Source organism: Ovis canadensis, chromosome 11 (assembly GCF_042477335.2).
Source record: "Ovis canadensis isolate MfBH-ARS-UI-01 breed Bighorn chromosome 11, ARS-UI_OviCan_v2, whole genome shotgun sequence".
In the NCBI taxonomy this organism is placed as follows: Eukaryota; Metazoa; Chordata; class Mammalia; order Artiodactyla; family Bovidae; genus Ovis; species Ovis canadensis.
Genome location: NC_091255.1, coordinates 36860039 through 36872460, shown reverse-complemented (window position 1 = coordinate 36872460; position 12422 = coordinate 36860039). Strand labels below are relative to the sequence as shown.

Genomic DNA, 12422 nt, shown 5'->3' with positions numbered 1-12422 from the left:
TGTGTCACTTGAACCTCCTGTCTCCTAGAAGAAGCTTACTATTATCTAGATGGGGCCTGATAGGGTCCAGTGTGTTGGTCTAGAATTTTCTGAGACTCTCCCATCAGAAGGTAATGCCCCAGTGCAGCCCCAGGAATGCCCAATTCTCTCCAACCCTGAGCTGACACATGGCCTCTTCTCCCTTTCCAGCTGGGTTGTGTCTGAACTGCTGGAGCCTGCAAGAGCTGGTGAGCAGGGACCCGGGCCACTTCCTTATCCTCCTGGAGCAGATCCTGCAGAAGACCCGAGAGGTGAGGGCTCGGCTTGGCTTTGAAGGGTGGCACTGGGTCAGCCTTGTAGAGTCAAGAAATAGGTCCCCACAGGGCTTCCCTGGTAGCTCAGTGGTAAAGAGCCCGCCTGCCAAAGCAGGAGACATAAGAGACATGGATGGGTTCAGTGGCTGGGTCAGGAAGATCCCCTGGAGGAGGGAGTGGCAGCCCACACCAGTATTCTGGCCTGGAGAATCCAATGGACAGAGGAGTCTGGCAGGCTACAGTCCACAGGGTCGCACAGAGTTGGACACGACTGAAGCGACTTAGAATGCACGTTCTGAAGGTCAGTTCAAGGGTGCCTGGACTACCAGGGGGCTTGGAGGCACTGGAAGCCTGAGTTCTCTGCTTCAGCAGTGCTTGTGGATCTAAGTCCTCAGGAGAGGGACATCGTACTTTCACTACGAACGCGTGCTGTATGAGCCAGGGGCCCAAGTTGACGCTGCTTCTTAAGACAGACAGTGCTTTTATGTCACGGTGGTGCTAGTGGTAAAGAACTTGCCTGCCAGTGTAGGAGACATAAGAGACTCCAGTTCAATCCCTGGGTTGGGAAGATCTCCTGGAGAAGGGGAAAGGTGGGAATTCTATGGACAGCGGAGCCTGGCAGGCTACAGTCTGGGTCACAAAGAGTTGGACATGACTGAAGTGACTTAGCCCCCCCCCCCGCTCCTTATAAATCAAAGGATTGACTACAAAGGAGAGAGGAATCTCTGCCAAATTCCTTTCCTTGAAAAGTCCCATGAGAACAAAAACACAAAAGTGAAAACTGATCTGATTGGAGAAGTAAACCTCTAACTGTTCAATGTGCGTGCGTGCTCAGTTGCTCGCTCAATTGTGTCCAACTCTTTGCAACCCCATGGACTGCAGCCTGCCAGGCTCCTCCTATCCATGGGGATTCTCCAGGCAAGAACACTGGAGTGGGTTGCATTTCTTCCTCCAGGGGATCTTCCCAACCCAGGGATTGAACCCACGTCTCCTACATTGCAGGTGGATTCTTTACCACTGAGCCACCAGGGAAGCCCAACAGTTCAATAAATAGGCTTTTATGACTTAAAGAAGAGTAGGTTTAAAGCTGGTTTGGGCTAGACTTCCAGAGCAGTCACAAGTCCCTACAGAGACTTGCTTTTTTGTAAGAGTTTTCTTTTTTAAGTTTTCCTTTCTAAGAAGAAAGAAACACATGACTACGTTAAAAAACACATGTCTTTCTCAGCTGGTTTTTTACCTGTAAGAGGAAAGTCTTGGTTCATCAAGACACCCACGGCCAGTTCTGCCACCACCATTTACCTGATGCTTTCCCTGGCCACAAGCAGACCAGCTTAGAATGGCTAAACCACCTCGAGGCTGCTCATCTTATGAACCCAAATATAAAGGAACAACCACTGTGTAGCAATAGGGGACAGTTTTGTATTGGGTTGACCAAAAAGTTCATGCGGGTTTTTACAGAAAATCCCCAGTGAACTTTTTAACTAACCCAATAGAAGGGGCCAGCTGAGCAGCAGATGTGCTGGACACATAGTCTCTTCAGGGTAAAAGAGAAGGAGAATTCTAAATTTCATCCTGCTGACATCACCAGCCACAGCAGAGGTGGCGTGCCTTTCTCTGCCTCTTCAACCCCCATGAATGCCACAATGAGTGGGGAGACCACTAGCATTTTAACCAAAGAATTCCAAATCATGTGTATATATGTGTGTTTATGATGGAGTGGGTGAGCTCTATCAAAGAGATGACTCATAAAAGAAGAAACAGAACTTGTAAACAATATGGAAAATGTTGCCTCAGTTATAATAAAATAAATGCAAATGAAAGCCATAACGACACAGCTTTTGCCTAGCAAATTTGCAAAAACTTTGAAATAACCCTTGCAGGGAAAGGCATGGTGAAACTGGTACTTTCATACATACAGGGTATTATAAATGGCAAAATTCTTTGGGAAAGCAGTTTGGCAATATATTTCCAAGATCATAAATATGGTTATAGTCTTTGAACCATTGATTCTACTTCTTGAACTCTGTCATAGATAGATAATCCAAATTATAGGCGTGTGCACAAAAGTTTTCATTGCATGAGTACTTAGAATAGCAATAAATAATTTCAAGTGTATAAAACAAAGCTAATAAATTATGGAGCTCTACCAGAAGGAGTATTATACAGCTAATAAAAATGATGAATAGTACCCAAGAGAAGAAACAAAATTAGCACATTATAAAATTTTAGGGAGTTCCCTGGTGGCCCACTCATTAGAACTCAGGGCTTTCACTGTTCTTGCCTGGGTTCATTCCCTGGCTGGGGAACTAAGATTCTGCAAGTTGCAGGATGTGGCCAAAGAACATGGAAAAAAATTATTTTCAGCTTTTTTAATCCAGAAAGGAAAAAGTTAACGTTTGTAATTTATGTACATTAAAAAAAAAATCCATTAAATTGGGACTTCCGCGGTTAGGACTTTGCCTTCCAATTCAGGGGATGTGGGTTTGATCCCTCATAGGTGAGCTAAGATCCCACATGCCTTGTGACCAAAAAAACAAAACATAAAAAAGGAACCAGAAGAAATAATATTATAACAAATTCAATAAAGACTTTTTTAAAACTCCACAAAATTAAAAGATCAACAACAAACTGGAAAACATATACAACACAAATAATAGATAACTGTGTAACCAGGAGGGGGATAAAGGTGGTCTAAGAGATGATGTAGAAAGACAGAAATCCATTTATCATACTGTATGTAAAAGATGTGAAGTGTAAAAATACATACCCAATGATTACAACTTTGCAAAGGAAAATACATAGAGAAACGTGGTGTAGGGAGCGGTAAGTTGAAATATTAGCCGTGGCTAAAGGGGATATTGAGGGATTTTTTTAAACTTTTATTTTCTGAAAGTTTGTCCTGTGATTACTTTTCACTTAATGGGTTGTGCACCCCATGAGTGAGCCCCTGCCCATCCTGTCCTCCACACAGGTCCAAGAGAAGGGCACCTATGACCTCCTGGCCCCCCTGGCCCTGCTGTTCTACTCCACTCTCCTCTGTGTAAGTTCCCGGATGGGCCAGCCTTGGGGGCTGCAGGGGAGGGAAGGGAAGAACAGCCTCCTGGCGGGGGGGGGGGGCAGAGCCCTCACAGCTCCGAGGATAAAGGCACAGCGAGAGGAGCTGTCCACCGATGACACTGCAGATGGGTGTTACCCCTCTGATGGCTTCAGATGACCATTTGAGAGACCTCCAGTGACTCCCCATGGACACCATCGTGTCGGGACTATCTGGGGACCCACGGAAGGGATGCAGTCTCAGCCTGGCCCCAGTCACAGGCAGGTTCTGCTAAGAGATGTGGTGTCCACCTCCCTTTGTACCCCCAGTGGTCAGTTCCCCCAGTGCGGTCACCCCCTGTTCACCAGACCAGTGGCACCAGATGACTCCATGTACATTGAGTCAGTCCACTTCAAAGAATAAACATTTGCCTCTCATGAGGATATTTAAATAAAGACGATTTAGCCCTGAAGACCATTCCGTAGCAGCAGTGGCCCCATTTACGATGACCTCCAAGGGGGCAGCTTTTCAGAATTTGGTAAATTGTTTTGTTCGGTGAAAGCCAGGCCCCTGTCATAGAGACATCCTTGGGCACCATCTCACCTGGCCGATGGTAACTCACTTCTTGTGGGTAACTTTCAATTCTGCCCGCCTTCTCCCTGGGACACACTGCTGCCAGGAAAGGTGTGCCCTTTGTGGAACATTGCAGAAAGAAGCCAGGTCTGCCCTGGAACATCAGTGAACTTTTTCTCACCTGGACTTCTCTGCCTGCCGCTCCCTCTCCACCCCAGACGCCACACTTCCCGCCAGACTCAGACCTCCTTCTGAAAGCATCCAGAACCTACCACCGATTCCTGACCTGGCCCGTTCCTTACTGCAGCATCTGCCAGGAACTGCTCACCTTCATCGATGCTGAACTGAAGGCCCCAGGTGAGTATGGAGGCGGCCAGCACGTGGGGCAGGGACCCTACAGGTCAGGAGATTCCCCGCCCTTCTGAAACTGGGCTAGGACCCTCCTACCTCGCATCCCTTCACTTATCTCTGTCCATGGCCCGCCTCACAACCTTGGAGTCCCTCTTCATACGGCACTCGTGCTCCACATCTACATCAACACCAGAAGACTGAAAGCTATGAACACCAGCAGGAACTCCAGGAGGAGTTCTCAGGGGGAGCTGAGCAGAGGTTCAGGTCAAGGAGACCCCATCTCATGGCTTGTGCCTCTGCTCCGGTTTGCTAAGGATTGGTCTGTGAGGTTGCCCAGCTCAGACAGAGAAGCCGCCACAGTGTTGACAAGAGGCCCTTGTTTGTTCTCTTTACCCCAGAGCATATAGGGGGATATATGTGTGATGGACTAGGTTCTGGCCAGGAAAGGTGGCTGGTGCCAGGAATGAACAGGCAGACGGACACCATGACAGTGTGGGCGAGTGGTACTCAGGGTCCTTGAGAAACTGCAGGTGCCATAACACAGGGGTCCCCAACCTCCAGGATTTAATGCCTGATGATCTGAGGTGGAGCTGATGTAATAATAATAGAAACAGAACACACAGTAAGTGTAATATGCTTGAACTGTCCTGAAACCATTCCCCCGCAATCTGTGGAAAAATTGTCTTCCATGAAACCGGTCCCTGGTGCCAAAAAATGGTTGGAAAGGGAAAGTGTTAGTCCCTCAGTCGTGTCCAGCTCTATACGACCCCATGGACTGTAGCCCGCCAGGCTCCTCTGTCCAGGGCATTCTCCAGGCAAGAATACTGGAATGGGTTGCCATTCCTTTCTCCAGGGGATCATCCCAACCCAGGGATTGAACTGAGGTCTCCTGCATTTCAGGCAGATTTCTCTACCGTCTGAGCCACCAGGGAAGTTCAAAAAGAGTTGGGACTTTCACCAACATGGAAACAAGGTCTAACAAAGCTATTGTAAGAGCAAGAAAAATGTAATCAAGTACAATTTACTGACAGGTGGCCCCTCATTTGAGTAATTCCTCATATCAGTGGCTCAAAGGAGTAGTCACTTAAATATCCTAGTAGATGCCTCTGAAACATTTGATAAAATTCAGTATCTATTCTGAATAAAAATATCTTGGTTAAAAAAAAAATTCGACATCCATATTCCTGATATTCAAAGCCCCTCCAATATGTGGAAACTATTAATATATGGAAGGGTCCTTAATAAGGTAACAACCCATAGTGAAATACTAGAAGCATTTCTGTTATTAACAACTTTCCTCTTTGTGCTTATACGATTTTGCCTATGCAAAAAGACAAAAGTAAGGAATATTTCCTCTTCCAGAGAAGATAAAATTTTAATTTCGCAGAGTTCAAACAATTGGTTATCTATCAAGACTGTGAGAATCACCCAAAGCAATGTCAAACTAATAATCAGGGAGCTAAGAGCTTTTTCATATAATAGCATCAACTCATAAGAAAACATAATGGGGAAAAATAATTTACAATAGCAACTAAAAATATAAAATAAATAAAGAAATGTGAATAACCTACACAGAGACAGCAAACTTTACTGAAGGATGAAGAATTTAAGAGACTTTGTTGGATTGAATCAATATTGTAATAATATCCAGTATTATGGAAATAAATGTAACTGTGATAAAAAATACCAATATCTTTAAAATTTTGACAAAATAAAGTCTATTGAACAGAATAAATGCTCTACAGTGGCATTTATTATGTATTTATTTCTGTATTCTTAGGGAAAAGTAAGAAAGGAATATTTCCCTACTAGGTCTTTAAAAGTACTATAAGGCTATGGCTATTAAAATAGTACAGTGTTGGTATAAGAATAGATAAATTAATGGGATGAAATAGAATGTCTCAGAACAGATTAAGTGTATAAAAATGTTTTATATGACAAAGAAGCATCCACAAGTCAGTAATGAAAAAATTTGTCATTTAATAAAGGGCTGACAGATTTGAGAGCATGAAATTAAAGCTTCTCTATGGCAGAACCCACCATAAACGGAAAGTAAATAAGCAACTAAGAAAAATATTTGCAATGAACAATATATCAAGCCCATGAAGAGTTCTTTTGTCAACTGAAAAAATAAGCAAACACACCAATGGAAGTATCGATACAAGGATATGATTCAAGCACATCCAGAAAGAACCATTAACAGCTGAGCAACACCCCTCCAGAATATTTACCCTCACTAGTAATAAAGAAAATCCAGAGCTAAATAGTGAAGACACCTTTTTCCCCTATCAAATTGGTAAACCTAAATATAGAACAAAAATACCAGTGTTGCTCAGGAAGTGGGGCGGGAGGGTGTCCTATAAAGCATTAAAAGTAATTATTTTTTCACCCAGAAATTCCATTCCTAGAAGTTTATAACCTGATGAATAATTATGGATGTTGCAAAGGTTTAGCTACAAAGGGGTTCATTGCTGCGTTCTTTTTAATAATCTGCCAATTCCAAAAAACCTAAATATTGTACATGTTAATAGTTGAATATATTGTACCAGAGTCATTTGGTGGAATCCTACTCGGTCATTTAAAATGAGATCATAGGGCTTCCCTGATGGCTCAGTGGTTAAGAATCCACCTGCCAATGCAGGAAACGGGTTTGACCCCTGATCTGGAAAGATCCCGTTCTGTGGAACAACTAAACCTGTGCGGCACAACCACTGAGCCTGTGCTCTAGAGCCAGGGAACTGCAACTGCTGAAGCCCATGCTCTGCAACAAGAGAAGCCTCCACAATGAGAAGCTAACGCAACGCAACTTGAGAGTAGCTCCTGCTTGCTGCAACTAGAGAAAGCCAGAGTAGCAACAAAGACCCAGCATGGCCAAAAATAAGTAACTAAGTAAAATGATATCATAGAAATAAGGTTACTGAGATGAAAAGACGTTTATTAACTTGTTGAGTAAAAAAGCAGGCCCCCAAATACTATGTGTGTTGTAATCCCATTTTTTGTTTTATTCTTTTGAATCTGTATATGCCCCAGGCTCTGTTTAGTACCTAGAGTATCTAAGTGTCTGATCATGGGCATTAAATACACACAGAACAGATGTGCTGAATCTTATTCCCTAGTAATTAATGGACCCTAGAAAGCTCCAGACTGAAACTTTATATGAAAAGTGCTTTGGAGAAATTTATGACTTCCCTTCCCAATTGATCATCTCATTTGTCTGCCCCCAACCAATGAGGTTGGGCTTGATTCCACCACAGAGCTTCCCTCGTGGCTCAGACAGTAAAGCGTTTGCGTGCAATGCAGACAGACCTGGATTCGATCCCTGGGTGGGGAAGATCCCCTGGAGAAGGAAATGGCAACCCACTCCAGTATTCTTGCCTGGAAAATCCCATGGACGTAGGAGCCTGGCAGGTTACAGCCCATTGGGTCACAGAGTTGGACAGACTAAGCGACTTCACTCACAGCCAATCAGGGGCTTCCTAGGTGGTATCAGCGGTAAAGAACCCGCCTGCTAATGCAGGAGATGTAAGAGAAGCGGGGTTCCATCCCTCGTTTGGGATTATCCCCTGGAGGAGGGCATGGAAACCCATTCCAGTATTCATGTCTGAAGAATCCCTTGGACAGAAGAGCCTAGAGCCTGTCAGGCTACAGTCCATAGGATCACAAAGAGTCTGACACCACTGAAGCAGCTTAGCACATAACACAATCAGCTTATCCATCTGCCCAACCAATCAGCTAATCTATCTTCCTCCAACCTATCAGTTGATCTGTCTGCCCAACCGATCAGCTGCCGTTACAGTCACTAAGGGCCTGGACAGGTACAGGCTATGTGTCCTTCAGTCAAAAGCTCCGCACTACATGATTCTCACTTCCTGACAGAGGCTCTCATGGAAGAATCAAGAAATCAGGGAGGCTCTCAAGAGAATGGTTGGACAAAGGCAGGTGCTGAGGCACATGATAAACAGACAAGTAGGCCAACCTCGCTTTCCAAGGCACCCTAAATGAACAAACCAATTTAATCTCTTTCATTCCCTTCCTCCTCACTATCCCCCCAAACAAACAGATCTAGATTGCTTCTGGGCTTCTTGGTGGTGACCAGAATTCCTTTAATGAGAAGGCAAAGCTTTTCTTCTTTTCTGTAACAGGACAGAAAGGATTTAAAATGCAAATGTCCTGGCAGGACCTTCAGTCTCTGCCTAAGATCTAAATGACATTCTTTTTGAAATGGGTCCAGGGGAGGGCTGTCACCTGCGTGCAGGGAGACCGCTTCCCAATTTCAAGTGGAACCAGCTGGCTGCCCTCTTGCTGCCCACACGCTATGCCTTGAGATGTTTTTGTGGGCAACTGAGCAGGAACTCAGCTCCCAGCAGCCCCCAGCAAACAGATGTGAAGCTGAGAGGCGGGCTGTGGGGAGGCCCAGACACTGGGACTCGGGGTTCTATTGGGGAGAGGAGAGCCAAGCAGAGCAGCAGCTGGAGATGGAAATGGAGTGAGAGTCTTTGAACTCAGAGCAGTGAGGGCTCGTGGAACCCTAGCCACTCACTGCTGAGGGTCTTCCCCTGGATCTTGCCCCTGGGAGCATATGAGGGCTCAGGTATGCTGGGGACCAAGCAAGTGCTTGAGGGGGATGCTCAGGCCAGGCTGCCCATGCCAGCAACGCCTCCTCTTCCAGGGGAAGCAGAACTGAAATAGGAAACCATTTGCTCTTGCCAGACAATCCTTTTCAAACAGTTAAAAAGCCTCATACTCAAACACATGCACAGTGAGCCTGTGTCAAAGACGCATTCCAACTCTTACTGAGGGAACTAGCCAGGAAGGTGGGAGAGGCAGTTTAAAGGAGGGTGTCAGAAACTGAGATTAATTTCTCATCTAAGCCACGAAAAGATGGCAGAATTAGATACAAAATTAGTCAACATCATATAGGAGAATGAACATCATACAGTGGGGAGAAAACCCTTTGACATTATCTTTTTAAAAAAATGTTTCATTGGAAGATAATTGCGTTACAATATCGTGCCGGCTTCTGCCATACATCATCATGAATCAGCCACAGGGATACATGTGTCCCCTCCCCCTTGAACCGCCCTCCCACCTCCCATTCCATCCCACCCCTCTAGGTCGTCTGTCACAGAGCACTGGATTGAGCGCCCTGTGTCACACAGCAAATTCCCACTGGCTATCTATTTTACATTGAGTATATATTTCCATGTAATGTATATATTTCCATTTGTCCTTCCCTTTTCTTCCCACACTGTTGCCACAAGTCTGTTCTCTGTGTCTGCATCTCCACTGATGCCCTGCAAATAGGTTAATCAGTGCTGTCTTTCTAGATTCCATTCAGTTCAGTTCAGTCGCTCAGTCGTGTCTGACTCTGCAACCCCATGAACCGCAGCACACCAGGCCTCCCTGTCCATCACCAACTCCTAGAGTCCACCCAAATCCATGTCTCTTGAGTCAGTGATGCCATCTAACCATCTCATCCTCTGTCCCCTTCTGCCCTCAATCTTTCCCAGCATCAGGGTCTTTTCCAATGAATCAGTTCCAATGAGTCAGGTAGCCAAAGTATTGGAGTTTCAGCTTCAACATCAGTCCTTCCAGTGAACACCCAGGACTGATCTCCTTTAGGATGGAGTAGTTGGATCTCCTAGATTCCATACACACATGTTAATATATAATATCTGTCTTTCTCTTTCTGACTTCACTCTGTACAACAAGCTCTAGGTTCATCCACCTCATTAGGACTGACTCAAATGTATTCTTTTATATAGCTGAATAATATTCCATTGTATTTATGTACCACAATTCCTGTATCAATTCATCTGTTGATGGACATCTAGGTTGCTTCCATGACATTACCTTTTATAGTGAACAAAAAGCACTCATCTCACATCCACAAGTAAGCCTCTAATTTCATAGAACCTGACCCCTCATTAATATTAATAGCAAGTAGTAAATTCAACCACTAGGTGGGCTAGTTAGAAAGTGCTATGCTGTACTATGCTAACTCACTTCAGTCGTGTCTGACTCCGCCACCCTATGGACTGTAACCCACCAGGCACCTCTGTCCACAGGATTCTCCAGGCAAGAATCCTGGAGTGAGTTGCCCTATCCTCCTCCAGGGAATCTTCCTGACCCAGGGAGTGAACCAAAGTCTCCTGTGGCTCTCACATTGTAGGCGGATTCTTTACCGCTGAGCCACCGGGGAAGTCCAGTTAGGAAGTGCTTTGGTGTAATTTGGTAAAGGCAAGTGGGTAATAGTTTTGCCTCACTGCTGAGTAGCTCCACCCCCAGTAACCCAGCTGAGGGAGGCAGTAGGGGGAAGGGGAGACCAGGCACTGAGCTCTGTGCGGGAGGCTGAGGCTGCATCACTTGGTGGTTACCAGTACTTGGCACAAGACCGTCTTGGGGTCCCTACAACTCTGGAGTTGTGGGGCCTTTGGCAAGACATTTCACATCATAGGAGCCTCAATTTCCTCATCTGTAAAATGGGAGGATAGTCGTGTCTCCCTCTCAGCAGTTTGCAAGGATAATGCTGGTCTATTTTGATTTCCCATTGCTGGGGCAGGAGGGTTCAGAGTGGTTTTATCTTAGTAGGTGGATCCTGGCAAGGTCACAGGGAGAAGATGACAGGGACTTGGTGAGCTGGGCCCTCCACCCATGCAGCCTTATGGAGTCAGTTGCCATGGAGATGAGTGAAACAGTTTATCCCACTTTGATGTGGCTGGGTGGCAGAGGAAGTGGGCAGGTTATCAAGCCTGTGGACCTCCCCCTTCTTCCTGACTCCACCCCTGCCATAGGGTCGCCCACTGCCTCCATCTGGGTGGCAGGAAGCCTCACGTCAGTACTTCCGGGTCCCACCCACCACAGCCCCCTTGGGTTCAGCCCGCATGTTTGTTGAGTATTTACTCTGTGCCTGCCTGGCTGTGCAGAACACAGCACTTGCCTGCTAAGAGTTGGCCTGTCATCCTGATGGGCAACAGTGGGCATCATATGTGTGAGTCACGCCTCAGTTTTCAAAGCACCCAGACCTCCACGATTATATCACCCAGCCCACAGCCCTGCAGAGTATGAGGGAAAAGCAGCATTGCTCCTATTTTGTGCATGAGACAACTAGGACTCAGAAAAGTTTGATGATTCTTGCTTTAGCTATAAAGTCAAATGTGAGAGCAGGAACATGGGCTTTTGGATAACAAAGAACTCTGCTCTGTCACTTATTAGCTGATGACGTTGGACAGGTTATAGAAGCTCTCTGAGCCTCCTGATCAAAAGTAGGACTGTGTTCATAGCAGCTGTGTTGACAGTAGCCAAGACACAGAAGCAACCTAAGTGCTCATCAACAGATGAACGGATAAAGGAGTGTGTGTGTGTGTGTGAGAGAGAGAGAGAGAGAGAGAGAGAGAGAGAGAGAGAGAGTTCCATGGCTGCTGTCCAGGGAACCCCAGAAGGAAGGAAAGCATAAGAGGAAGCCAGTAGCCAGGAGTGTTCGTGTCGTGGTAGGATGTGGGTCAGGAGGAGGAAGCCAGGATCATCTCCTGGGACAGCCGTGTGGCTATGGCTGAGCCTCCCCTGCCTCGTGTCAGCCCTGGGGACTCTGCCTCACGATGACCAGGCACCACGTCGTGTCCTCAGCATGGACGTTCCATAAGAATGTCATTAACGTGGTGCCAGTTCCTGCTTGGTGACACCAGCAGTGATTGTCACTCAGCCTCTGTCTTCTTTGTCAGCTGTCCTGTGCAGAATGGCCATTTCCAGTTATCACTTTAGAAAAGGGAAAGGGGTGGTGGAGGGATAATTTAGGAGTTTGGGATTAACAGTTACACACCACTATATATAAAACAGATAAACAGCCAGGACCTACTGTGTAGCACAGGGGACCATATTCAATACCTTGTAATAACCTATAATGGAAAAAACCTGAAAAAATATATATATAAAACTGAATCACTTTGCTGTACACATAAAACTAACTTAGTGTTGTAAATCAACTATGCTGCTAAGTCGCTTTAGTCATGTCCGACTCTGTGCGACCCCATAGACAGCAGTGCACCAGGCTCCTCCGTCCCTGGGATTCTCCAGGCAAGAACACCGGAGTGGGCTGCCATTTCCTTTTCCAATGCACGAAAGTGAAAAGTGAAAGTGAAGTTGCTCAGTCGTGTCCGACTCTTCGCGACCCC

The 12422-nt window shown here is 45.9% G+C and overlaps 1 protein-coding gene across 11 annotated transcripts in view; it reads left to right on the top strand.

Annotated features, from left to right (window-relative positions):
• Positions 1–12422, top strand: part of PIK3R5 (phosphoinositide-3-kinase regulatory subunit 5) — a 74516-nt gene that overhangs the window by 49362 nt on the left and 12732 nt on the right. For 8 of the 11 annotated variants that reach the window (XM_069603537.1, XM_069603532.1, XM_069603534.1 and 5 more), the window contains 3 exons: positions 190–290; positions 3265–3333; positions 4119–4257. In XM_069603537.1, coding sequence (XP_069459638.1) covers positions 190–290; positions 3265–3333; positions 4119–4257 — 309 coding nt within the window. Of the gene's footprint in view, positions 1–189; positions 291–3264; positions 3609–4118; positions 4258–12422 lie in introns of all 11 variants that reach the window. The other 3 variants (XM_069603538.1, XM_069603540.1, XM_069603539.1) reach the window with 1 other exon arrangement.